This window comes from Aulonocara stuartgranti (genome assembly GCF_965226115.1).
Source record: "Aulonocara stuartgranti genome assembly, chromosome: 12".
NCBI lineage: Eukaryota > Metazoa > Chordata > Actinopteri > Cichliformes > Cichlidae > Aulonocara > Aulonocara stuartgranti.
In genome coordinates, this window is record NC_138948.1 from 18,040,283 (window position 1) to 18,068,026 (window position 27,744).

General features: G+C 39.7%; 1 protein-coding gene across 1 annotated transcript; it reads left to right on the forward strand.

The window, feature by feature from the left end:
• The first annotated feature begins 3,298 nt into the window (after positions 1-3,298).
• On the forward strand, positions 3,299-27,239 carry LOC309719048 (guanine nucleotide-binding protein G(q) subunit alpha). Its single transcript, XM_082554840.1, has 7 exons — positions 3,299-4,424; positions 14,384-14,568; positions 18,151-18,305; positions 18,433-18,561; positions 19,222-19,351; positions 20,120-20,273; positions 22,334-27,239. The coding sequence occupies exons 1-7, from the start codon at positions 4,289-4,291 to the stop codon at positions 22,522-22,524; spliced, it is 1,080 nt and encodes a 359-aa protein (XP_082410966.1). The 5' UTR covers positions 3,299-4,288; the 3' UTR covers positions 22,525-27,239.
• Positions 27,240-27,744: the final 505 nt, after the last annotated feature.

Consider the following 27,744-nt stretch of genomic DNA (forward strand, 5'->3'; position numbering starts at 1 on the left):
GAAGTAACCGGAAACTTACAAAAATAAAAGCCTGTTCACTGTTTGTTTCTATAACTGGACAAACGTGAACACAAATGAACACAAAAAAACACAATTTTTTAGGAATGTTTGTTTTTTCAGGAGTAATCCAGGTGAATGTACTGGCTTTTGGGTATATTTCACCACAGGGTAGCTTACTAAAATCCTCTTTGTTCACTGCAGTGTATCCATTGCCCAAGCTCATCATGTGCACCAAAAAATGCAAAACACTGCCTAGAGGGAACATTTTCTTTTCCAAAACCAGGACTTAAACTACAGTGGTATAGACCTATGGTGGACCCTAATAATTTTATTTTCACATTAAAGCAAAAGCAAAGATGGCTTTTTTCTTATTCTTTTCCCCATGTATCCCCAGAGGCATTGGTTGAATTGCAAATCCTAAATGAAGATATTATAAAGTGTATATAACATACACTTAACTAGCGACAGCATACGACTCCTCTCAGTCCCCCCGCCCCCCCCCAAAAAAAAAAACAAAAAAAAAAACAAAAAAAACAAAAAAAGCAAAAAACAAAATTCCATCCAAAATACAAGTTTGCATGTTTTTAGTGGAGGAATTAACACTGGTGAAGCATTATGGTTTGGCAGCATGGAACATGGTTTGTTTTAAGTGAAATCTCCTCATTAAAATCAATTAAACTTGACAGGTTAGAAAGTCACTGACCTGTGGATGACTCTCCCTTTAGAGGGCCGGTTTGTAGACATTTATTATAGGCACAGGCTGAATAAACTCCCCAAGCTGCAAATCTGGGACACCTCAGACAGGTCTCTGGACACATAACATTAATTCTACTACTTGAAACAGTTCTCCTCTTTACATCTTTTATTCAGGTTCTTCTTCAGTCCTTTCTTTCCCAGTTGCAGTGAGAAAAGATAAGATCAGCGAGGCTTCATAAACTAGATTTGAACAAATACATCACATGCAATTAACCACTGAGTCACTGGCACGCCCCCATTTAAACGGTCTAAATAGGCCACTTAGTTAGGTTACAATCAACACTGCTCAATACCTATGTGAGATGACCTCAATTCTAACTTTTTTTGCTTGCAGCAAAAGGCTTAATTGTGTATAAATATAGTTACACTTTTACAATATAACAAATAATCCATGTTACTCCAATGTTTAAGAGTTTTCTAGTATGAATGTGTATATTTTTTCTCTTACTTTGTTCTCTAAAGAGCCATTATCTTTGTATATACGGAGATCACAACCAAACGTTGCTATTACATGTATTTTCATATTTAAAAAATGTTTCGAGGATTCCTTAGCTTCCTTAGAAATTCTTCCTTTGAAGTTCCTTAGCTCACATGTACTATAATTGCTTTAATGTGTTAGTGGAGTAAGGCAAAATTTTAAAAACGCATAGGGTGGCTTCACTTTGCTATAATCCCTAACTCAGACTTGATGGTGCAAGGCCCATTTGCTTCACCCATGTTACGCATTGCTGAAAGCATTAGGAGTGTACTGTACAGTTCTTTTTATGAGGCAGTTAAAAAGTCACAAAATCTCGGCAAAACGGCCACTCATGCTTTCCATTTTAAGGTTTTAGATAATGATAGTGGCATGTGACTACATGGCTCAAATTAAGAAGTAAAATGGAAACAATGCAGAAAAGAGATTTAGGCTCAAGATCTTGATCATTGTAATGCTTGAGACCTCAATTCTAAACCCATTCTCATAGGCAGAATAATAAAAAGTCTCCTGTATGCTCAGGAGCTACTTAAATGACAAAATTCAGTTACTGGAGATATCGTTCATTTATAGCATTGAGAGAATAGTTTTGTTGCTCAATAGTAAATGGACTGGTTCTTATAAAGCAGTTTTCTACTCTTTGTGAGCACACAAAGTGCTTTACACAACTCGCCTTATTCACCCATTCACACCCATTCATACAAGCACTTTTTCCTATGCTTTTTCTTTTTCTTTTCAATGTGACAGCTTTTGAAGGTGCTCCTGGTTTTGATGTCTAATTGCACATGATTCACATGTGTGCTTTTCATATGTCTTTACTAAATGCCAGCTGAATTTGTTTATTTACTTATGTTGTTTTTATTACAGCTTCTACTATCCTCTTGGCCAGGTCTCTCTTCAAAGAAAGATTAGAAAAAGGATATAACAAATGAAAATACAGAAAAAATAACACCTGCTGCATAACTCTCCAGATTGTTTGAGGTATATACAAGGGCTTGATTTAATATTAAAATTTGTTTGGTGATCTGAAAAACGCAAGTGTAACAAATATGCAAAGAAAAAAAAGAAATCAGGAAGGGATCCTTCATATTCAAAGTGGTGGACATGAAGGATCTAACATGTCGAAAAGCGCTATATAAATGCAATCCATTAAATACTGCAGACAGGCCTGGTTTCCTTTGAATTTAGTGAAGTTTTAGACTAAGATTGACACTATTGTTCTTAGCAAGGGATTAGACCTAGAATTGATATAATAATGGCTGTAGGTCAAGAGGTAGAGCTAATAATTGGAAGATTGGTGGTTCGATTCTAGGCTGCATGCCAAAGTATCCATGGGCATGACCAAGTTGTGTTCAATGGAGTGTGAAGTTACATTGAAAGCACTTGGAAGAAAAAAAAGGTTTTGTGTAAATGAGGAAATTTGTATTAAGTATTTTCAGCCCTCAAGTAGAGTATACTCTATGCTACAGTATGTATACAATATGTTTTTGATAGACTGTAAGTCAAAGCTTGGGAAAAAAGAAATGTACCACAATTACACCACACCACAAGAAGACAATATTGAACAAAACACAAATGTAACCCTCCAGTTGACTTAAAGGTTAGCTGGAGATCGCTCTAAAGCGTAGTGATGGTGTGACGGACCATTAGTTTTAGACAGGTATAAATATGTGAATAAAAACTGCATTTTAATGACGGTGTCAAAGAAGCTCATAAAGAGCAAAGAGTCTAACAGCTAAGTTAAGTTAACGCCTCAGTGCCTCGCCAAAAATAGCACAAAATGACCTTCAGAGTTTACTGCAGTGCCGTTTGATTGCATACTGTGTAACTATATTATGTCCACTGAAACACAATCAGAGTGTGCAAGGTTAACTTCCACTAGGCGCTCATCACGCAATCACTAAAACATAAACTGTACTTCCTATGGCTCTCCATAAGGACCTCCTCCCACCCAGTGAGAGCACACACACACACACACAAGAAAAAAGAAAAGAAAAAACAGGATTGAAATGGAAACTGTACAACAGAGATATGAAGTCCCAACATATCCCGTCATACGCATTTTCTATTCCACAGGTTGGTGTATAAATGACTTGTGTGGCGTTTGTTTGACGTGACACTCCCCCTTGGTCGATGGGAGGCCGACGTCACCCTGCCAGCGGAGGAGTGGATGGCCTGTGCAATAAAAATACATGAAGAGAATTGAGGAAAAGGAGAAGATTGGCCGGGGTAAAAGCAACAACACGGCTGTTATTCCTTTCTTTACGTTCCGCTCGTGAACCGTGGACTTGAGCTCCCTTCTGAGGCGCACTGGGATGTTTTTTCGCCTCTCTATCAAGAGCTCGGGCAGAAATGCTGTGTTATGTGCGGCTTTCTTGGCTTTTTGAGCGCACCGAGAGAGATAACTGTACTGTATCCCAGCCTAGCGGATTGGAGTGAAAGTCCGCCATATTCTGCCTTACCACGCCCGGGAGTCGAGCCATTGGAAAATAAACGGACAGCCTTATTCATGCGTTTTTCTTGTTGCCCTTATCCGCAGACGGTAACCTGAACGCGAGGGATTTCGTTTAATGAAAAATATCAACATTGACGACTTTGAAGAGAGGGTGGCCCGGCTCGGATGACAATGCTTAACGAGATCACACTGAGCAGTACGGAGGATGTGTCTTAAAAGGATCTGTTGATCATATTGAGACGGGAAAGCAGATTACACCTATTAAGATTGCACAGATATTCCACCGAAACCGCTTTGGACTGTTGTTTTGAAGCTGTCGGGAGGCCCCAGATAAGCGAAGCAGGGGGAGGGGGTGGGGGGGTCAATAATTTCTCAAATATCTAATTTTCCTTTCCACCACAATCTGTGCGCTGTTGGGACTCACTATAAGGGCGTCCACGCGTTATTTCACCACCAGTAGGCCTGTATGAGGACGTTATTTGGCATTCACAGGCCTGTTTTTTTTTTTTCTTTCTTTCTTTTCCTTTCTTTCCTTCTGCCCCTGAAATCTGGATGAATCACTAAGAGGGGAAAGGAGTGCGAGTTTTACAAAAGGAGAGAGAATGACCCTGGAATCCATAATGGCGTGTTGCCTCAGCGAGGAGGCGAAAGAAGCCAGGCGGATCAACGACGAGATCGAAAGGCAGCTCCGCCGGGATAAGAGGGACGCACGCCGGGAGCTGAAACTGTTGCTTCTCGGTAAGCTCGACGGGAAGAGCAATGCCAAGCCCGCATTCCTCTCTCACTAAAAATGCCTTTGTCGGCTGTAGGGAGTGGGGGTTAATGGGGTTTCCCCACCTGAGTGAAGTTTGGGTGGTAGGGTAGAACTATCTCGGTGTTATGAGTCGAGTGCACAGATTGGCAGGTCAGCAGAGGGAGGAGATGCTGCCCAGCAAGGCCTGCATGGCTTCCACTATATTAAAAAAACCACCTGATTTGAATAACTGTGACTGGCTAGTGTCGAGGAAACAAATGAGCGCTAGCTCTCCATTGACTCCTCCATGCTCTTTACAGGTTTGACAACAACCTGTGCAGCCAGATCTTAAGGAGCCCATCCAGGCGGTGTGCTTATAAGAGTGCGGCTGGGCCAAAGTCTGCGCTTTATTGGGCACAATCAAGACAGTTTTGCAGCTTAACACATAACCCTGGCAATCATTATATCCCAGATATCGATGTAGAGTGAAAGCTTGGCCACTTGATGTCCTATAATATGTGTAAACCTGTGTGTGATGGTATGCTCCTGCATATTATATTGTGGAATATTAAATTTCCAGACTAACAGCAGTATTCGGTGCAATACAGTGAGTAATGCATCGTGGTTTTAATAGTAACATTCTAAATTGTTATTTAAATTCTTTAAAAAAAAACCCTAAATAATGACATTCGTAACTGTCTTTGCAGTGTTTGGTTGTAAATGGGGGAGAAGGGGGCAGATCCTGTTAAGCAGCATTAGTCATACTGAAGAAATGTGAGGAAAACAAGTCATCTACTTACCATCCCGGTTTTAATTAGGTTTTCAACAAAAAGCCCATTAGATGTGATGACTGTGGTCCTGGTGAGTGGTGCCAGAAACCTCGCTTCCTGATCTGCTGCTCTCCTCACTTAGTTCCTTAGAAAATGCAAGAAGGCAATGGTCTAAAGTACATTTAGGCCCTTAGATCGCAACATTGCCTCCCGAGTGATGCTTAAGAGGGACTGGATGAGAGAAGTTTACACCTTTGGCTGCTGGTTAAAACAAAACAATGACATGAATCCTTCTTAAATGGATTTGAAGGAGCTCACTGCCACCACCCTTGTTAAATAACTGTGCTGCTGTTGCCCCTTAATCTCTCATAATACACCACAAGTTCATTGTGCAAATTCATAAGCAGTCAGTGACCTTAAACAACAAAGTGTGTGCTATTTGAGGGCAGCTGTTTCTAATAATCTTGTATTTATTTAATCTTTAGTCAGTAATGTGTGAAAATTTGTCAGCCCAAAGTGAAAGGGTAGGCTGTTGTATTTCAGAGGGATTTACTTTACTTTAAAAAGATATAAAGTGAAATGGAGCATGATTATATAGAGACAGGAAAACAAGAAACAGCAGCACAGATTTTAGACGGTAGTAAAGACTTTTTTCTGCTGTGTGGCTTTTTCCGGAGTTATAAGAAACATCTAAGGTTTGAGCATGGAGAGGCCGATTAGAGTATGAATAGGAAATGCGTTATGCTCAAGGCTAACCTAGGACAATAGACCTTATTAATCCTTGTAGAAAGTAGCGGCATTCATAAATACAATAGGCAGGCATATGCTTGAGCATCTAAAGCAATCCTGGATAAATTAACCATTTTATTTTTGGACCTGATTCAGTATATCAGCTCATATGCAGGGCTCTCAGTTCACAATGATTGTTTATTTATTTATTTATTTGCGTGTGTGTTAATGCACACAAATACCACTTCTATTACAAGTGGTCAAGTGAAACAGAGGAAGATGTGCATATGTGAAGATGTGTGCTCTATATGACTGTGTCACCACAGATGCTCTGTGAACTATTATACAGTGACAGGATACGGGTATTCAGTTTTTCAAGCTTGCTAATTGCTTAATTTCCCCGATGGATTTGACCACTAAACTCTCCAAGTCAAGTTCACTAGTTTTCAGGATGACCATCAGTGGGCTTTTCAGAAATCATCTTGGCTTTTAAAACATCACTTATAATCTTTCAAAACCACTAATTGCTTTGTGTCTACTGGGATCGTGTATGTTGAAACGCAGGCTACACAGCAAATGAGAAGATTGCAAGTTTTTAATCCATTCCTCAAGTATCTCATGTCCATTAAGAGCTAACCGGATAATGGGAATGTTCTGAAATTAACACTCATTTAACCTTATTGGATGACTGAGAATACATTAGCAGCAACAGTGTAGATGAGTTGATTCAGTGGGAGAAGGGCTTGATATGTTTCTCTTAAAAGCTGTCAAGTATAGATGTTGTTTAATGATAGGTCAAATACTGGAGAAACCGATGGTTTCTCTCATATAAGTGACTAATAAAGACTCTCTAGTTAACAAAACATTGATATATATATATATTGTGCCTGAATATTTCATCCATACATCTATCAATCAATTTATCCATATCCATTCCCTGCTGCTTATCTGGGTTCAGGTTATAGGAACAACTGTCTAAGCAGAGAAGTCCAGACCCTCTCTCCCTCCAACCGCTTCCTTCAGCTTAGCCTGGGGGACAGAGATATAATCTCTATGTCCCCCAGGCTGAGTTGCTCTGAAACCTCTCGGTAGTACGTGCCTGAAACACCATACTTAGGAAGCGCCGAGGAGGTAATTTAGTCAGATGCCCGAACCTCCTCAATTGGCTCCTTGTGGTGTGGAGGAGTACCGGTAGCAGCTCTACTACTCAACCTGTTCTGAATGACTGAGCTCCACATCTTTATCTAAGGAGAGCCCAGCTACTCTTTGGAGAAACCTAGTTTCTTCTGCTACCATCTCATCTACAGTCTCATTCTTTAGCTCATGACCGTAGGAGAGGGTAGAGACATAAATCAGCAGTTTTGCTTTCAAACTCAGCTCTCTCTTCACCACTACAGACTGTCACGGCATCCACATCGCTGCAGACATGACCCCAATCCGCATTTTAGTTTCCCCAATCAACTCTCGCCTCACTAGTGAACAAAATCCTGAGATACTTAAACTCATCCACTTTCCAGCAATTTGTCCCTGATTCAGAGTTGTCATTCTTTTCTGGTTGAGAACCATTGCATCGGACTTGGAAATGCTAATTCTCATTCCTGCTGCTTCACAAGATCTCATCTTTAAGCCACTCAAGCAGAAACTATCCATCACTTGACTATGCCTTGAAATTGTGTCTATAAAGGTTACAGTTAGTTACAAAAGTTAGAGTTATTGGCAAAGTCCAGCAGTCGACCGGGATGGAGTCCAGTTTATTAGCTGGTATTATACATCGAGTCTTTGCACTGCAACTGGTATTTTTCAAAATCTACAGTTTTTACTTTGACAGCAAATGGTTTCCATTTATGGCTTCTGTTGCACTTTTCACAGTTTCTCTACAAGTTGGAGAGTAGCTGGAGAGTATTTTTAGACAGGTCTGCCTTTTTATGCAAACTACAGGTAACCGCAGCAGTATACTACCAATCAAAGTAATCATGTTTTTACCAACTGGTTGGGGAGTACATGACCCATCTGTTCCCTAGAAAAAGGTGGGTCCTGTGAAAAAATGAGGGTCACTGTCTATTTCTAGATTCTAGGCCTGTAAGAGTGGGCCTTTTAGCAATCATTTAATCAGCGACTGCTATCAACCTCATGCAACCACTTTAAGCCACCTGATGAGTTCTCATTTTTTATCTTAATAACTATTAGTTGCCATGGACCAGTCTCTAAGCCTGTGTGACTAGGACCTTATTCACTTTAGCCTATATAGTCATCACAATTGTCATACAGCCAATATGGCTTACTAGTTAATGTCATGCTTAGTGGTCTTGGCTGTGTATACCTCAATAGTCAAAACGGGATTTAGTTTTGACTATTGCTAAAAATGTTTTGTTGAGTTCAGAGGAGAATGACCAGACTGTTTCAAACTGTTAAGAAGACAACAGAAACTTAAATAACCTCTCGGTACAACCAAGGTGTGCAGATGAGAATCATTGAATGGTCTACAACAGCAGAAGACCGCACCACGTGTCACTCCTGTCAGCAAAGAACAGAAAAGCCTATGATTCACATAGACTCACCAAAGCTGGTTAACAGAATATTGGAAAAACATTGCCTTGTCTGAGTGTTTTTCTGTTGCAACAGTCAGCTGTCAGTTAGAATTTGACTTTAACATGAACTTATGGATCCATCCTGCCTTGTATCAGGCTTGGTAGTGTAATGGTCTGGGTGATATTTTATTGGCATTGAACATGAATGAACTCACTGTATTCAAACGGTTTCTGTATCCCAATCCAATAGAACACCCTTTGGATGTGGTGGAAAAGGAGATTGAGATCATGGATATGCAGCTGACAAATCTCAGGTCAATAAGGACCAAAATCTCTGAGGAATGTTTCCATCACCTTGTTCATTCTATGTCAGGATAAGTTAAGGCAGTTCTGAAGGCAAAAGGGGGCCCAACCCAGTAGTAAAGACTTTAGCATCATTTTATGGAAGGGGGCAAGATTAGTGCCGCGCATTTAGCGTCTGATCCAGTATGAAATATGATCACAGTCTACTCTTTCGTTCTGTTATTGTTTTTAAATAATGGCCAGTTGGCCTTTGAACTGCTGGATATATCATGTCATCTTTTTTTTTTTAGCTTTGTACTCTATTAGATATTTTAGGAAATTGTCTTAATTGGCACATAAACTCTTGAATTATGGCAGGAGCAAAAACCTGTTTTGCGTTACATTGCTGGTTTAAGGTCAAAGACAAATTGTTATCAGCTCCTCCCAGAGTCCAAGTGGCCAAATTTGAAGAAACCCATTCAAAACTCTTGGGCTGTTGTGGGAATCTAGGCATATTTACTTTATCTAGAAAATAATTTGTAGATTAATAATAGATACCACTAATAATAGGCAATTCTTGTTTTATCATTGAGGTCTGAAGCGTCTGTTGACTCTGAAATGGGTTAAACATGACTAATTATTGGGCTTGTCTACATTTGCTAAATTAATTTAAAATTGCTCAATTACAAAAATGGCACGACCCAGCTCCAATCCTTAAGGGACCATTGAACCTAGTTTTTGGTGCTTGTCCCCCTTTACACACTTTCACATGCATGCCGAAAATTAATTTGTAGACAAGTGGGATGGACTCGAAACACAAGATGCCTTTACAACTTAGGTTATAGATTTACCTCAACAAACACAAAAGATATATTCTACAATGTCCATTTTGAACAAATAATTTTGAAAATCATTGCATCAGTGCTGGTGTGACTGGGTGAATGAGGCAATTTGCGTAAAGCGCTTTGAGTGCTCAGAGTAGAAAAGCTCTCTGTAAGAAATGGTCCGTTTACCATGTTGTGTCATGGCTATGACTGAACAAAGTCCAGCCCTACTTATAGCGACTCTTTCACCAGCACATGGTTGTTATTGTTAGAGGAATGCCTAAAGGTGGCTTATGTTTTGATTAACGTATCAATCAGTGTTTAAGTCATTTTTATTCATTTCAAAGTCATTGTTTAGCTTCCAGATTTTATGATAGTTGGGTCCACTTTTGGACAATTTTTCAAAATTTTGCCTCCAAAATTGATTTTTAAGTTAACGTGGATGTGATTGAAGGGCAAAATTTCTACTTGAGATCAAGCGACTGACTTGGCCATTGAAGAATATCCCATTTCTTTGCCTTGAGAAACCTTTGGGTTGCTTTTGCAGTATGTTTTGGGTTATTTTCCATTTGCACTGTGCCCGATCAGTATTGCACCATCTGATTGAATCTGAGGAGATAGTATAGCCCTGCACACTTCACATTTCATCCTGTTGCTTCTATCAGGAGTCTCAATAAATCAATAAATACTTGTGACAGAGTCAACAAAGTCTATTCAGTGAGGCAAAGACTTCAGTGAGACTGATTGTTCTTGAGTTAGTCAGAAGTTGTATCGTAATCAAGGAAAAAATGCAGTCATGCACTTTATTTGTTTTCTGTGGTCTTTCAGGTCTCTTGGTGTATCTGAGCTTGTCAGTGCACTCACTCATTTTAAGCATGTGCCGGGATTGTTGTCAACCTCTTATTGAGAATTACAGTAAATAGGTACCAAATGCAAGTTAAGCACTTGGAACCAACTCCAGATCTTTTTTACGCTTTTTGACTTAAAAGTATTTGCAATGCAAAAGTGCTGAAGAAATTGAGAATATGGTTTAATACGGCACCTTGATACACCCCAGCAGTTCTACTGAATTTGCCTTTCTATGGAGTGTTTTGGCTCTTTTCAGTCTCTGCCATTAACACCAAATTGATCCGACTCCTATAGGAGTGATTTTCTTTGGAACCGTTAAAATATAAATATATCTGTTTATTGTTCAAGAGTTTTAAATTCTCTTAATAAAGTAAGGTTTATTTTATGTACTTTCCTGTCATCCAGTTAAGATTGTTAAACACAGTGAAATCCCTGGTCTGCAGTGGTAGTCCTACTTACAGCAGTGGTCAGTTATGCACATGTATAACTGACCTTAGTCAGTCATAAGGAACTAAATAATGAACTAAATATTCACTTATCATTTCCTGAAAGTATTTACTCTCTTGCATTTAGTGTTAATGTATATTTTGAATACAAGATGCTGTTAAAATTAGGGAGCTTCTGTTATTTGGTTAGTCAAATAAATGAAATGTAAAAGCTCCTATCAAAGTAACTGAGAGGGAGAAGATTGAAATCCAAGTCTGTCACTCTTGTAACTGTACAACAGCTGAATAGTTTTCGCTTTCAAATTTAGGACCAAAGAGCGTCTGAGTTTTGTTAAACTCTCATTAGTAGCAAGGCTGAAAATCAAGGTCCAATAATCTATGCCGATGAGGAACAAATCGAAAGTATTTGTAAAAGTGAAACTGGCACTCAGCCTTCGTGTCTTAACTCTACTTAAGGTGCTGCTAAGAACTTGGAAGTGAGTGACTTTCTTTTTCACTCATAGAGTCAGTTTAAAATGAGGTACGTTCTTAAAATGTCTGCGCACTGCAGACAGTAATGGAGTTTGGCGAGTCTTGAAAGCACAAAGTTCAAGACGTCATTTGGCCAGTGAACAGGAGAACTTTTAATTATCCTTTTGATACACTTAACCCAAATAATAAGCACATCTTAAGTGTGAGTGCTGAGTATCTTCAAGTCAAGTTTTAAATGTCCAGGGTATTTAATAATTAAAGGAAAAGGAAGACTGAGCAGCTTGTTTTTTTTTTTCCTTTGGTCTTTTGTCATATTGTGCTTTTGCTTCTGAGTCAGACAACTTTCATAGAACCCGTGCCATGGCAGATGTAATGCTGATCCATAGACACCATTACAAACTTGGGTTAATCTGGGGTCGCTTCATCGATTGGAAACGTGACTCAGCAGCCACTAATGGCCAGAAGACAGTCATACAGAGCATATTTGCTGTCTCCCTATCTTTTTCAGTGCCTGTTATACTCATTGGTATAATGGAAAAGATCCATTAAGACAGAGATGCGGTCAAGCGATTATGATTTCTTTTCGAGTAATTGTGTACAAATCTATGAAGTAATGTGTGTAAAAATATAGCATTCTTGTAGGAGAGTACTTTTTTTCTGTGACAACCAGGATGATGTCATCGGCATCCATCCATTTTGCTACCACTCATATGGATCCAGCTAGGCATGCTAGGAAAAGCTGCCAAGACCTCACTACTCTCCACCACTAAAGTTCTTTGGGGGCTTTCCCATGCAGGCAGGCCGGGCAGGGTCTCCACCCAAAGCATCTTACCAAGGAGGTACTGAGAGTGTATACTAGACCAAGCCTGGCGATTGGGATCCTCACCCAGAGCATCCACTCTACCCACCTCAGACTCTGAGGTGCTAATTCTGTCACCCACTTCACTGGTGTTAGGAAAAAATGTTTTGAATGTATTATTTCTTAAAATTAGTTAAAGAATTACTACCCATTATTTAGGTTATTGTAATTGTTAACTCCCAGTCATTAACTGGAACAACAAGGTAAATAACACTATGCTGTTTGGGCAGCAAATACAAATCCAAGTCTAAATCATGAAGCATAGGCTTGTATGAGTTTTGCCTTTCACCCAATTACAGCTTAGATGGGCTTCAGCCTCCAGTTGTGACCCTGACCTGGATAAGCAGTTGAGAAAATGGATAAATGGACAGATGTGGTTTTCTTTGCTTTGTTTAGTGGAAAAGAAACCATATGCATTGTGGTATTCATCAAATTAAGTTGAATATGCATGGATACCTTTCCTCAAAGCGACATTTATTAATTTGGAGAATGATTGCTACCTCCCTGCAAGCTTCTATTGGACTACACTAGAAAGCCTGCTTTGGCTTCACTTTTGTTACAAAGAAGTGCAGCATATTCAGATATTCTATAAGAGAGACGCTCAGTTAATATGCACTGCAGCACACATGCAAAACATACATGTGCACTCCTTTCTCTTGAAGTTATCCAAGAGGTACTAGTCAAGACTGCTTCACTGGTCTGCCAAGATTCTCAATGAACCAAAGGGAAATCACACCCCCAGTTCTTCACACCCAAATAGTTCCTGTCACCGCTGAGAGGACAGAGATGTTGTTCTTGGTCTATCACCAGACTAAGCAAACAGGCTGGGAGGAAGAGTAACCAGCACATAATATCATATGTGTGAGTGCATGAGTGGATGCGTTCATATGTGTATGTCCGTGTGCATGTACTGTTCATCTGGGTGTATAAATGTTTATTCCAAGACAGGATGTTGTTGCAAAAAGCCACGATTCATCTTAGGATAGGAAATATCCCTATACACATATTTATGTTTGTAATTCTGCAAGAATCCCTTTCATTCACCATAGTTACTTTAATCAGCTTTTCATCATTAACAATGGACCCAATTACTGGGCAGTGTAAAAGGGGTTGCTAATAGCTTTGTACCCATAAGAAAATCATGGGTGGATACTGAACATGGACATTTGGCTTTGATATTAAGCAGTTTATAAACTACATAGTAAAAAGGTTTTACCATCTGGTTGTGTCCATATCAAAGTAGAGCAGTCAGTAGTTGGTAAACTTAAAGCAAATGAAGCAGGTTATCTCTTACTGTCTGCTATACTGGGAAAGAGGTAATTTCAGACAGTATCCGACTTGATTCCTCCAGCACTGTCTGAAGTTTGAGGACTGAGGACTCCTTAATATGCAACACGAGTATGGATATCGTCTTCAACCAGCAGTTTGTGTTGCTCCATGTCAGGCTGTCTCTGTTACAACTTTATAAAGTAATCCTGCCTGTTTGCTTGTTCAATCTTTGTCCGTGATGTGAAATATAATAATGCAGCTTGAATAAAAAAGGCTGTTAGACAGCGGCGCTTCGGCGTTTTTAAAAACGTTTTTATTTCTTACTGTGGGTGGATTGCTGTGGGGTACAGGTAATTATGGAATGTGAATGGAAGCGTGTAGTTTAAAAAAACGAATTTAATGCCAACATCACAAGTTTGTTTTTGTCATTTTCAATGAAAACAAATGCTACACTGCAGAAGTCTATATGGATTTTTTTTCTTTTCTTCTCTTGAAACGCTCTGACAGCCAAGTAAGGATCTTGCAGGGTCCCTTCTTTTTTTCTTTTTTTTGCTTTGGTTTATAGCAGCTAATTATGATCTGTACTTGGATTTCATCTCTGCCCCTATAAATGGGGCAAATGCAGTGCAATCAAATTTATTTTCTATCCATACAGCTATGGCAATCTCATGGTAAGGACGTTGTACAATCAGTGCCGCCTATGTTCTGTATTTAGACCACTGGCTGTGCAAGAAGCCTCCCCTGCAAGGTTTTAATGCCTTTTTCTCTAGTTAACAGCAGTGGATTAATTTTTAACAGTGAAAATAGTCTGAATGTCCATTTAAGAAGCATGACTGCCGACACAGGAGACGACACGCGTCGTCTGGTTAAATGACACTTTGCACAAACCTACTGTATAAATAAAGTCCGTGTTCCCTTTTCCTGTGTACTTTCTCAGGCACTGGGGAAAGTGGGAAGAGCACATTTATCAAACAGATGAGGATTATCCACGGAGCCGGTTACTCTGATGAGGACAAAAGGGGCTTCACCAAGCTGGTCTATCAGAACATCTTCACGTCCATGCAGGCCATGATCCGAGCCATGGAGACGCTCAAGATCCCCTACAAGTATGAGCACAACAAGGTAAATGGATTCTTTCACTCCAGCTTTTCACGTTCTCCAACTTAAATGGCAGTTGATGGTGTCAAACAATTAGAGAAAGAGAGAGAGTGAGACTCTACGATGTGTTACATTGTGCTTGAGTATTTTTAGAGTGCCGTCTATCTTATTTGTAACAGCCATCCATAATCATTTCCTGTCCTTTTATAGACTTCCTGTGTCCTTAAAACACTCAAGTACTCATCACGCCCTTTTGAGTATTTGTGTTTGCATATTTCCTTGAAATCCACACATGCATATGTGCACACCATCCCTGCTTCTACACTACTACCATACCCCACACTACTCGCTCAAATTTCACCTTGCTCTCTGTACTTAACACTTCAGCAGAGCCTCTTTGTTGTAGAGGAGTTACCCTGGTGTTCACAGCTTTGGGAACTGGTACAGGGAGTTTTTGCTCAAAGTTTCTTCCATGTGAAAGTGACAAATTAAAGGAAATGATGCTTAGGAGTCCACACCTTGGCACAGCTACTGTGGTCTTCAGTTTCTCTGTGTCAGACTACAGTCCAGGCTGATGTTTAATGAAAGCCTTTTTTAGAGATGTTGTGTTTGTTATGTCAGTGTTAAAATCAGGTGTTTTATTCATAATGCACAAAACCAAATGTGCACTTTAATGTGAGAGCATTTTTGGTCTGTCCCATTTTATCAGCGTTGTCATTTCCCTAAAATACATGTGCAAGTAGACCACGGGATCCCATTCATTCCATTAGAGGGGTGCAAAGTTGTTCCAATGCATTCTTTTTGGGAACCGCTTTAAGCGTTGCATAATTAATACTGATCTGGACAGCTTAGAACTTTTTGACTGATTGCACAGTTGCATCATTTATTTGTATTTTAAAGTGAGATGTGTTCACCCAGGTAAGAGGGTTGCACTACGTGTTGTTCAATTATGTTGGCGGTTTTCAAATAGCACGGAAATCTTCGAAAGTCTGAATAACAATGCTATTCTAAAGACATTAAATTCGCAGTGCAAAACAACACATCTTTTCCCCAGACATGCAGACTGTAACGAGCGAGGAGCCCAGCCACTGCTGTCGACCAAGCGCACATTATATGACAATCAGTGCAACCTGCGAGATTTAAAATGACATCGCAGCCGTGCATGTTTATGCAGATGTGGTGCACGGCTGTTTTCACTTCCCGTCTCGTGTGTGCATTTTCATGAGGAATGAAACTGATTGTGGTATATCAGTTATGCATTTTCACCATTATTTTGCCCACTTTAAACACTATAATTCAGAATATGCTGAATAAATATAATGCTTTTATGATCTATTTTTATGAAACTAAATGCAGGTGGGTTTCTGCTTCAAAATTTCTTCCTAAGCTTTTGGTTCATTGTACAGTTCTCATTCCAGTTTACCACCATGTCTTGCACACTGCACATCCGCCATCTAATTTATAGTAACAGTCAATTTGAGGTTGATGTAAAAGTCTTTTAGGACCTGTACTAAAGGGTAGAACTGACTGTCTAATGAAATCAGAGCTATGTGCACAATGGAACCGTGTAACCTGTCATAATTTGTACCCAACATCCCTCTACTCTCATATACATACGGGTAAAATGGGAAGTATTTTATCCTTGACAAAAGAATTGACTGACATCACAAGGGAAGTGAAAATGAAACCCATCAATTGTGTTTACAGTGTCTTTCTGGGCTTTTATAGTAAATGTCACTCTCACAGTCTTTCAGGCCCACCCTTTTAAATAGGCCTCAATCTTCAGACCCCAGTCTTCACATGTCCGATGTATGCACGTCTCAGTCATGTACTGTAACTCTGTCTCACACTAGGTGATCCACACTAAAAACAGAAACTGTGTTTGTGCTGGACTTCAAGGCTTGTAGTGGCAGGTTAAGAAAAAGGTCGTGCTGTGTCTGCATGTAGACGGTCACTGATTTGTAAAGGTTCAGCACGAGTGGTTAATCTGCTGGTAAAAAGACTTGTTCTGTGGCTTTATTTATGTTTTCAATCTGCCAGTTCTACAGTCAATCACACAATCGCTGTAAGCAAGGACACTATTTTCTGATTGTGTCCAAGTACTGTTTACCCTTATCTTCATGAGTATCACGTGCAGTTTATTGACAGGCATTCTTGTGTGTCTGCTACTGCACAAACTTTTTTTTTTTTTTTCACAATCAGGAATTCAGTCTTCAGTTAGAATGCACTGACTCATATCTGTGTCATCACAAAAGATTTACTCAGCCATATTAGATTTAGGAACTTGCTGAATGGTTTTATCCAAATAAATATGACAACTGCAAAGTTAAAAGTAAATCTATTCTTTACATCACTGGTGGGGCTAAAGCCACTGTAGACAATATAATTGATGAACATGTGTCCCACTTTGAAGCCTCTGGATGACCTTCTTTTGTAGTCTCCATTTGGTTTAGAAACTGAATTTTAAGGAGCGAGTCTGAAACTGACTGATTGTCAGTCATGAGTTGTTAGCCAGTGAGTATATCCCAGAAAATCCTTATTTCCAAAACACAATATGACCAAAATTTACAAAATGGACAAATTTTTTGATTTAATGTGACCTGAAATAAATGATTGCGGCTGTAAACCGGAAAAGTGCTTACAGAGTTCGAGTGGAGAGCTGTTCTTTATGAGACCAGAAAAGTATTTGCAATCACACGCCTCGCCCCCTGGTGGCCATTGAGAAAAATGCAGTTTTAAGGCACTACTGCTTTAATTGAGCTCCCTTGTTTAAAAGACGTCTAACCCCACTTCTTTTATGGAGGTTTTTGTCCATATTACATATGGAAAAACAATACAATTTAAATTTAGAAAAATGGATTCCTCCCATGTACCTCAGAGTGGTTTGTTCTGTTATTTTTACCCTGTTTACAGTTAGTAAAGTAAAAAAGGAAATGTGAGGCACTGATATTTACATTTACCACACAGTAAAATTAAACAAATTTAATATCTTGTATTACAAGCATTTATTAGCACATTGCATCACCATCTTGAGTGGGATCTGGCAACCTCCAGTTGCTTGAGGAAAATGTGCATCAAGTCCTAACTCACGTTGATGGAGGCAGAAGGTCTGTTCATCTTAAAATCTGAATAGTTTTTAAGTTTTTTGTTTCTGTATTTCACTTATGATTGAATTTTCAGATTCAATGCCTCCCCATTTCACACTTATGGAAGCACCCATGCATGACATACACAATGCAAACATTACGTATCCGTCCTAATCATCAGGAGTAGCTGTGCTGCACTGTTGCTCAACACTTCAACATTCAGTCACGTGTTGATCTCTTGCCATAGGACACAACTCTGCTGTGGGAATCTGGGCCCACAAAACTTTCCGCTTAATAGGCCCAGTGGGATTTGTGCTTCAGATATTAGGTCCATGCTGAGCCCCGGGGTGCTAAGAAATTTCTGCATATAGAATAAGCGAGTGAGAGCAGAAAATACACCAGTGATAATTAGGACTGTGTAACCTGTGCAGTGATTAATTTGTGTGTCTCTGTGTGTATGTGTGAGAGATACTGAATGCTTGATAAAGTTTTGATAAGTTAAGTTTCTGTTTTCCACCAGGCTCACGCCAACATAGTGAGAGAGGTAGATGTAGAGAAGATCAACAAGCTTGAGAATCCCTACGTCGATGCAATCAAGAGCTTATGGAACGACCCGGGCATCCAGGAGTGTTACGATCGAAGGCGGGAATACCAGCTCTCGGACTCTACTAAATAGTGAGTACAGCCGACAGCCGTTCAGGAAACGGGCGTCAAACTGTTCAACAGATTTCTAAAAGATCTCAGGAAAGAGATTTCTAGTGTCTGTGAGGTGCTGGATTGTTTTTACTGCCTGCCTCCTCAGTTACCTGAACGCACTGGATCGGATCGCTGAGCCAGCCTACCTTCCCACCCAGCAGGATGTGTTGAGGGTTCGAGTTCCAACCACAGGCATTATTGAATACCCATTTGACCTGCAGAGTGTCATATTCAGGTGAGATCTGATTGTTATTTAAAAAGTGAAAATGCAGTGCTGTGTCATTATGTATAACAAAAGCACAACCACTGTTCACTGAAATGGTGTTGTGTGACTTTGTTAGAATATCTTAATAACTTGATGGAGCTATCAGCTGACCTCAGGAAAGGAAATGAAAGTAAACAAAGTGTTTTCGAGATGGGCTCTCAATGCAGCGAGAATACATGAGTGCACTCACTCTGTGAGAGTTTGAAGATGCTCAAGTAACCTGTGGACTCTACTGCCTTTAGAAAGAGGTGCACATCATCTGATGGTTATACTTACAAGTAAGACTGGGGATTAATATTTTATATGCAAGGAGTTAGATAAGCTTATAAAATATTTAAAAAGAATATTGTGCTTTGTTAATGCAGGTATTAAACTATACTCGATACGTAATGGACTCGCAGATTCGCCTTTTAAGTTTATCAGATGTTTTCCTGATTATTTTATGTTAATAATCTGATTGAAATCCACTGAATATCTGATTCAGAAGTGGTCAATGGCATCATCACATTTGATTTGTCTTGGGCTTTCCCTTTATTAAACAACCTGCATCAAGGGGATTAAGTCAAAAGGACAACCACACAGACACTCCCTGTGCTTACGGTGACGTTGTTCTCTCTCCTGCCATGGCAGGATGGTGGATGTCGGAGGTCAGAGGTCAGAGAGGAGGAAGTGGATCCACTGCTTTGAGAACGTCACGTCAATCATGTTCTTGGTAGCCCTCAGCGAGTACGACCAAGTTTTGGTGGAGTCGGATAACGAGGTGATTTGTCCTTTTATTTTATTTTTTTAGAAAGACCAAGAGAAATTTCACCAAACTACCGAGAGATTAAATGGTTTAAAGGATGCTCTCATAAATTCCCATTTGAAAATCCTTATTTCATGTGACATAGGAGATTAGTTGTTTGTAAAGATAAAAGCTTTCCCTATTTAAAACAATGGAAATCAGGTTCTCGGGCTGCTCGGTGGTGCTCCAGCTCTTTTTCCCTTGTAAATGATCAGCCAGCTGTTTTGAATGCCGCCTAAGGCCACGTCTCTTTCTTAAGAGGAATCGATGTGTCAGGGTTTTTTTTAAGTGTATTAATGAGCAGGTGTGCGTTCATATGTGTGTTGCTGTTTTGTTTTTTTTCTCGCGCCCATCTGTTTTCCTCCTTTTTTTTTGCCTGCATATTGTGAAAGTAGAAGACTGACCAGCTTCACGACCTTTATAATCCAATAGCATTAGATAGTTTTTATTATATAATATAAAATAAGGCATTCTGCTTTGTGCTTTTGATAAACAGCAGCACTGAGAGGTGTAAGACTCGCTATGAGAAGGGTTGCTTGAAATGAAGCGCGAGGGAGAAATTAAAAACATGATTGCCCTACTCTCATCTTTACTGCTCTCCCTCTGGTGCCGTGAAACGGTTATTAAAATCTGCACTTAATCAGGTTGAAGGACTGGTTTTTAATTAAGAGACTAACTATCTCTCTGTTTTCTTTCTTTATTTCTGTCCTTCTGCCCCCTCCCATTCACATATACTCTGTGTAGAACCGGATGGAGGAGAGTAAAGCTCTGTTTAGGACAATAATCACATACCCCTGGTTCCAAAACTCCTCAGTCATTCTGTTCCTCAACAAGAAGGACCTGTTGGAGGAGAAGATTATGTACTCTCATCTGGTTGACTACTTCCCAGAGTATGATGGTGAGTGTTGAATGATTGAAGAGTGCTCGTACCAAAACACTGACAGAGCTTACACGAAGCCCCAAAATCAAGACTGTCGAGGTGTTTTTGAGTAAAGACGTCATGTTTTGTTTAACTCTGAAACATGTTCACAGATCACCTGCTGTGCCATTATTTTTGTTAGGCTTCAGTCACGCAGCAACTTCCAGTCAGGATGGAAAGATGTGAAGTCCCCGACTGGATGGTGAGAAGTGGCGGAGGTAGCTAGGGGCCCTGTTGATTGTGTCGGTCAATAACAGATGTTCGTAGATGTAGAAACACTTGCAGAGCGGTCGTAAAACTTGGAAACAAGTGTGATTCAAACTGGGAATAGAGGCTGTTAGTCTCCAAAGTAAAAGTGCCTCATCACTGCAACCAACTTGCTTTCAGACTTTTACTTTGAAGGCAAACAGTCTTGATTTCCTGTCTGAGCTGTGCTCATAGTTTCAGTATCACTCAGCAAGTAAATGCCAAGCTTTTGCAGATAAGTCGGCGTCCTCTATGAATACTACGGACGGCCGTGGAAACCTGCAAAGCAATGACAAGGTTTTCGGTATAACATCTACACCTCATTACGACCGTTTTCACCTAGCCACTGCTAGTAACTGCTCACCACCCAGTGACCGGTGGTTGTCAAGGGGGGTCATTGACAGCTCTCCATGCCAGTGTGACTGGGGGTCCATTAGAACTAGTTTGTAGAGCTGACAGGTTAACCATGGCAGGAAATTTCTGCTTACAGTATAATATCTGATACACAGCTTTTAATGTATCAGAGTAATCTCTGCTATTTTTGTCTTTTTTTTTATTTTATTACACATATTTGATTTAAGGAAATAAATGCCGAAAAAATATTTCAAACTCGATATCAAGTGATGCAGATTTCAAGTGCTTTAAAGTGGCCCTTTTGTGCTAATGACAAGGTCATAATTTTATTTCTGGAGTGCACTAGAACAGATTTAATATGTAATTCTTGCTCCACGTTAGTTCCTGTCTATTTAAAGGCCAGCTATGATTGGTCACAATGACAAAAGCATTGAGTGTTTCTCACGTACTGCATCATTGGTGCTATTTCTAACTCTGTATCTGGAAGATCGTTCTAACTGTAAATGGAACTTTGAGCACGAACATTTGTAAATGGGGATTTTTAACAGATTACAACGTCTTGGATCAAATATAAGACTTCAAGCAGTGCGGAGAGTTGATGGAAAAATGCCTTCAGCGTGACAGCTTGTTTACATTAGTCATACATAATTTGACAGCATTACAGCAAACAGTGTACTACGCTACCACATTTGCCATGCACTGTGCACCATGGACTAATTGTATCGGTATTTTACTGTTGTGGGGACATGATAAAAGTACATAAAGAAAGTGTTACAGCATTCATAGCTTTGGTATTTTAAAGTGTGCAGCTTTAGAAAGAAAAGAAAATGATGTTAGACTGAAGCTTAACTGGTTGCCCCATGATATTCTCTTTCTTATGTATATCTGTTAGTTTTGGGTGAGCCAAATAATTAAGCCACAGAAGAGAGGTGTTGACTATAAGTGAAGCATTCCGTGCAAACATTTCTTCTGGGAAAATGTAACAGTATTTGCTTTGAATTTTGCCCTTTGTAGTTTTTTGCACCAGAAACTTACTTATAAGATCAGTAATTTGCGCTCCTGCCATTGACTCAGCATCACTCACATACATGTAGAGCTTAAAAAAAACAAAGTGTACCAATTAACACATAATGTGAAATGTGCACAGGTAGACATTTGAGGGCACGTCGCTATACTGCAGTGAGTAAAGTTTTCTAAGTACTACCTGAAGCTCCACAATGTTTTTAGCTTGAGCTCTAGGGCAAATAAAAATCTTCGGCTGGCAGACCTGAGATACAGTCGTGGTGCGTAAATTGGAATGATCCGACAAGTATGGCAGGGAAAAACCATGAAAAAAAACAAAACATGGAGGATCTCTACACTGATATTATGAATGATAAACAAGCTGTAGTAATTTATAGCTGTGCATATATACTGATCCACGATATTCCCCCATGCAGGTCCGCAGAGGGATGCCCAAGCAGGGCGAGAGTTTATCCTCAAGATGTTTGTGGACCTGAATCCAGACAGCGACAAGATCATCTACTCTCACTTCACCTGCGCCACTGACACAGAGAACATCCGTTTCGTCTTTGCAGCCGTCAAAGACACCATCCTGCAGCTCAACCTAAAGGAGTACAACCTGGTGTAGAGCAGGGAAGAGCAGGGTGTTCCGACTGCAGGCCCTCAGCACACACTGACTGACGCAATCTGTGAAAAGATAGATCATATATACACACACACATTTAAAAAAGAAAATATAATGGTTGCATAATACTAATTTATTTGCTGTCTGCTGATCTCTTGACTCCTCGAGGGGTGAGCGAAGTAAATGTTATCTTGCTATTTAAGAAGTGATGAAAAAGTGGGGACAGGATATTCGCGAGGGTTGGGTGGAAGGCGCTCAAATGAATGCAGTGTGTTTCTGTCCCTCCTGCCTTTTTTATAAAAAAAAAGAAGAGAAAAAAAGTTTGAATTCCTTTTTTTAGCCTTCTTCCTTACCTGTTGTTTCATTCTGAAGCTTCATCACGGGCGTTTACCTGTTTGCCCAGCAGGGAGTGATGAGTTAGATGGCTTCATTTTTTAATTTATTTTTTTAATCTGATAGACTGATTGGCAAGTCTTTTGATGAGTAGGCAGAATTTGTGATCTCTTTTCAAATGATTTAAGATTCATTTAATATATGCGAGTGGCTTAGATCTTTATTAATCTTACTTTGCATTGGCTTTTGGTGCCATTCAGTGAGTCGAGCATGTGTTTGGAGGGAACAACCCAAGTCGTGTGTCAAGTGACGGTCGTGTCATGGGTTTTCAGCTGTCGATAGAACCGTTCAGTTGAGAAATGTGAGTGAAAAAGGCTTTGAAAATTAAAAAAAAAAGAAGGAAAAAAAGCTTTGAGCAACAAAGTGGGGAAGCACACAGGGACTTCTGCTTTGTCGTGTAAAGATGAACCATGGCAGCGGTCACTTTACACAAACTGAAGGGAGCCGAGGAGGTAATAATTTATCAGACGATATGTTTAAATGATTATGTTCAACTGTGCCACATTAACGCTTTTTATTATGGTAACATGTATATTTATTACCAAATGCCAAAAAAAAGAGTGAATGAGTGAGAGGGACAGAGGCCCAGACTCCACAGCTGTTCACTGAAATGAAAAGTGTTGCAGACAGGAAAGAGCAGGGCTAACAAACACTGACTCTACCGACCCGACGTATCGACCCTGGAGGTTTTCTTTTCTTTCTTTCTTTTAAAATACATTTATTTCATATTTTTTTGAAGTGTTCAACACAATCTGCGGTATTCTTCCCACCCCCGACACACCGACCCAGCATGGACTGACCTGAGCTACAGCGAGCTCGTGGGTTCTGAAAGAAGGGGCAGCTACACCGGCGCAGCTAAACCCGGCGCGTTGAACTGCCTAAAATTATCCAATCACAACCTTGCGCCGTGGGCTGCAGGCCCCTCCCTCCAAGCCCGCGCCAGCCTGCAGACTTATCGAGTCGCATTTTAGCTGTATCTTTGTAATTGTCCAATCACAGCCCGGCTGTCTTGACTGTTGTAGTTGAATAGCAGTGGAGAGTAAATCTGGCTAGTTCCTGTGTGAAAGGTAAAGTCTCGACGTTCAGTTGTACCAAAGTGAGTCCTTCTTGTTTCTAATTGGCATTTCTGATTTGCAATCCTTCATTCCCCGACTTACTTTGAGTACTTTTTTTATTTTTATTTCTTTCGTAACACTTCCCTAGATTATAAGCCTGTAATTAACATTTATTGAGGCATAGTGCAATTATGAATGCTATAATCATTGTACATACATCTCTCTCTATATATATTGCAGCATCTTTGTTGGCTTTTTAATCATTACTTTTTTTGTTGTTGTTTTTATTTGTTTTGTTTGTTTGTTTTTTGGCAGATTGAATGTGCGGTATTGAAAATATGTATCTATGTAATTGTATTGTATGTCTAATGGCTAATTCGTTTTTGGAAGGAAAACAAAGTTCTTTACATGTTTGTTTTGATTGTTTTTTGTAAGAGGAGAATGTAAATTTTGTGTTATGGCAGTTTGATTTCTCAGCGACGAAACATCGTTCAGCTTCAGAACTGCAAAAAGAGGAATATTATTATCCGAGAACAGATCAATTGGTGTGCCAGTACTAGCAGTTTTGTTAAATTGATTTTTATATGGGAAAAACACACAAAAAACCCCAACTGCAAACTGAATCTAATCTACAGGGCTAATTGTAATAGTTTAGTTCTTAACTGGCTTCAGGAACAGAGCGCTCGTCACATACGTGTAATGACGTCTTCTCTCGCCCATGTCTTTTACGTTTCGTTTCTTTTCACCGCTTTTCAACCAGTATTGATTAACAAGCCTTGCACTTCCTGCACACTTCTCATCCCCACTTCCACTTCCACCACCACCAAAACCAACCTGCCTCCATTTGTAGCCAAACTGTTTTGTAGTGCAGGAGCAGGAGGTGCGGGCAGGCAATCTGTCGCTTTGTGTCTGATTTTTTGATAAGAAAAAAAAAACTGTTACGAAGTTGTAATTATCTTTTTGTTTATGTTAATGGGAATGCCAACATGTTGTTGTTGTTGTTGTTGTTTTTCCCCTATTCTCCCAGATACTGTTAAAAACTCAGTACTAAGTCCGTGTACACAAAAGTGCAAGAAATGACTTAACCAGTTGGCCTGATTAGCAAGGTGCTTTGTTTCATTTTTACTTGTATTATTATTAATTTTTTTTTACTTCATTTCCACCTTTGATTGCCACAGTTTCACCAGAATGTACAGTATTATTTTAGACTTTATTTATGAAACGACAGCATAAGAGAAAAATACAGTTCATGTGTACATATTGCCTTACTGAATAAGCTGTGCCTCTGACGTCCCATGTGAGGCACCTGTGTTTTTTCGAGAAGTAAAGCTAGTGCAGCCGATATTGTCCTGTTGTGCAGCTGGAGGATTGTTCGGGGTGTTTTTTTTTTTTTGGCTCGGTGGTCTTTTCCACCGTCACTCTGTGCTGAAAAGAAACAGCTTTGAAGTGTAGCTCTCATGTAGCTAATGTCACATAAATACATGATATTTTAAGCACATTGTGACTGAGTTGTAATCAGAACACGCTTTCTGTTGATTTCATGATGTTGTCACATCAGATTCTTGTCTTAAAACCCACAGCAGGGTGCGTCTTAAGGCACTGAGCTGCCAGATTAAAGCAGCATTTGCTCCTACGCATCAGGATGTGTAGAATGTGCTTGAAAAGGTGTCACAATCTGGACTCAACCGACCGGCGGCCACCTGCTGGGTGTTGTGTTTTTTTTCCACATTTGGCTGTGTTTTGGCGTCTGCCAGCCACTCTGGCAGGTTACCAGCCCTCGTTTGGAGGTCCTGTTGTTTTCAGGTATTTCAGCTGGCTGGTGAAATTCATACATGGATGGTTGAGTTTGGCAGGTGACAAGTTAATTTTCAGTCCAGTCCTCGGTGTACTTGAATTCAGTGAAGATCTTACAGTAACCACTTATCAACAGCCAGGCCTAACAGGACTGATATTTGGGGCCAGTTTGTGTCAGATGTTGCCAGGGATGAATGTTTTGAAGCTGAACCAAGATTTCAGCTTCATCAGTGCTAATGATCTTCAATTATAGATTTGCAGTGATATCTGATTTTGTTTCCCTGCTGTCAAAAGGTGGCTGTTCACACAAACCCTGCTACTTAAAGGGACAATCCTTGCTTCAAAAATAAACTAAAATAAATAAAAATAAACCACATTTTGCTTTCAGCATACAGAACAGCAACTGCACGCTTATGCGAGCCTTAAAAAAGGATCTCGGATCAGCTGAGATTTCAGCTGATCCGAGATCTCACGTTAACGTTTAGATTTTGTCAGACAGTGAATAAGAAATATATCTCAACTTGCAGAAATGCACATTATGGGCTTTGTCATAAATGTGAGCCACGCAGGACTTGTTTCCAAGCTTTGCGAGGGTTGGCGCTCCTGTCATTGTTTGGAGTGAGCACACGTGAGCTATGCTGAGCCTGGATTTTCCCCTTTAAGAGAGCCAAGACTCCAGCTGACGTTGACATGGTGACACACATTGTCGGCCACCTCCGCTGCTGTTCAGAGTTCATGCAGTATGTTCAAGAGCAGTCCAGTGTTGTGTACAGTACACTGAGAACTACATGGTGGGAGGTGGGAGTGAGAGTGGGGGAAAGCAACCCATAAACTCTTCTTTTACTGAAGTGTCAGACACATCATTTTTATTGCTTTCAGCTCTGTTTTTTTTCTTTTGGGTTTATTTGCATCCAAATCCTTTAATATATGAAGTTTGATGACCATTTTTGAAATAGTGTTATGATGATCTCCAATCATAATTGTGTAAAATTGTTTCCTGTATTCATAAATTCGCACTCCTTCAACTTGTTTCTGAATGAAGCAACATATTTCTTTTCAACTCTTGTCGACTGTGATTTTTAAAAACCTTTTTCCTGTGATCACCTCTACACTGTAGTTTCATTTCGATGTTTTTGAATACGTTTGATCAGGTCACCCGAGTGGTTTTGAATTTTAAATACAGTTTGTATTACAAACTTCTGCAAGCACCAAGAGCGTAGTTTAAGTGAATCTTGTAAAGTAGAACTAAACCCTACAAAGGCCAGTTTAATGGACCGAAGATACTGTAAGCCTCACCACTGAAAGGATGAAATATGAGGTCTTTTTCTCTGTCAGATGGTTAAAAAAGATAGACGGGGAGAAAAAATCAGATGTGGTCTTAATTCACAATCTTCATTTTAAATGGGAGCGAAAACTTTGTTCTAAACTGTTCCCACTACATGCTCAGCTTTGATGATAAATGGAGAGTAAACTGCCTGAAGACTGCTTGTGATTTTTTTTATTTTTTATCTAACACTAATTTACAACTTTAGTTGTTTAGTTTTCAACTTTTTCTGAGAAAAAGAAAAGGGTTGGTTAAGTTCAGGGTAATGTTTTCAGAGAATGCTGTTTTATGATTATTAATTATAATCTGGGGCCATCGTGGCTCCACGTGTGTGTGTGTGTGTGTGTGTGTGTGTGTGAGAGAGAGAGTGAATGAATAGTGGAATTGTAAAGTGCTTTGAGGGTCCCGAAAAGTGCTATATAAATACAATCTATTATTATTATTATTATTATTAATATTAATGAGACCCAAAGAGCGAGAAGTGTTTACTGGCTCTGTTTCGGGGAGAAACTTGCTTCTTTTAAAAGCACCACTTGAAGGGTAGAACACACTTATTTAACTTCATATCCACAGTCTTAGTACTTCTTTCTTTGTGAACTGGAAAAAGTTTTCCAGAGATCTTAAAGTAAAAAAAAAAATCCTCATATTTTAATTAGT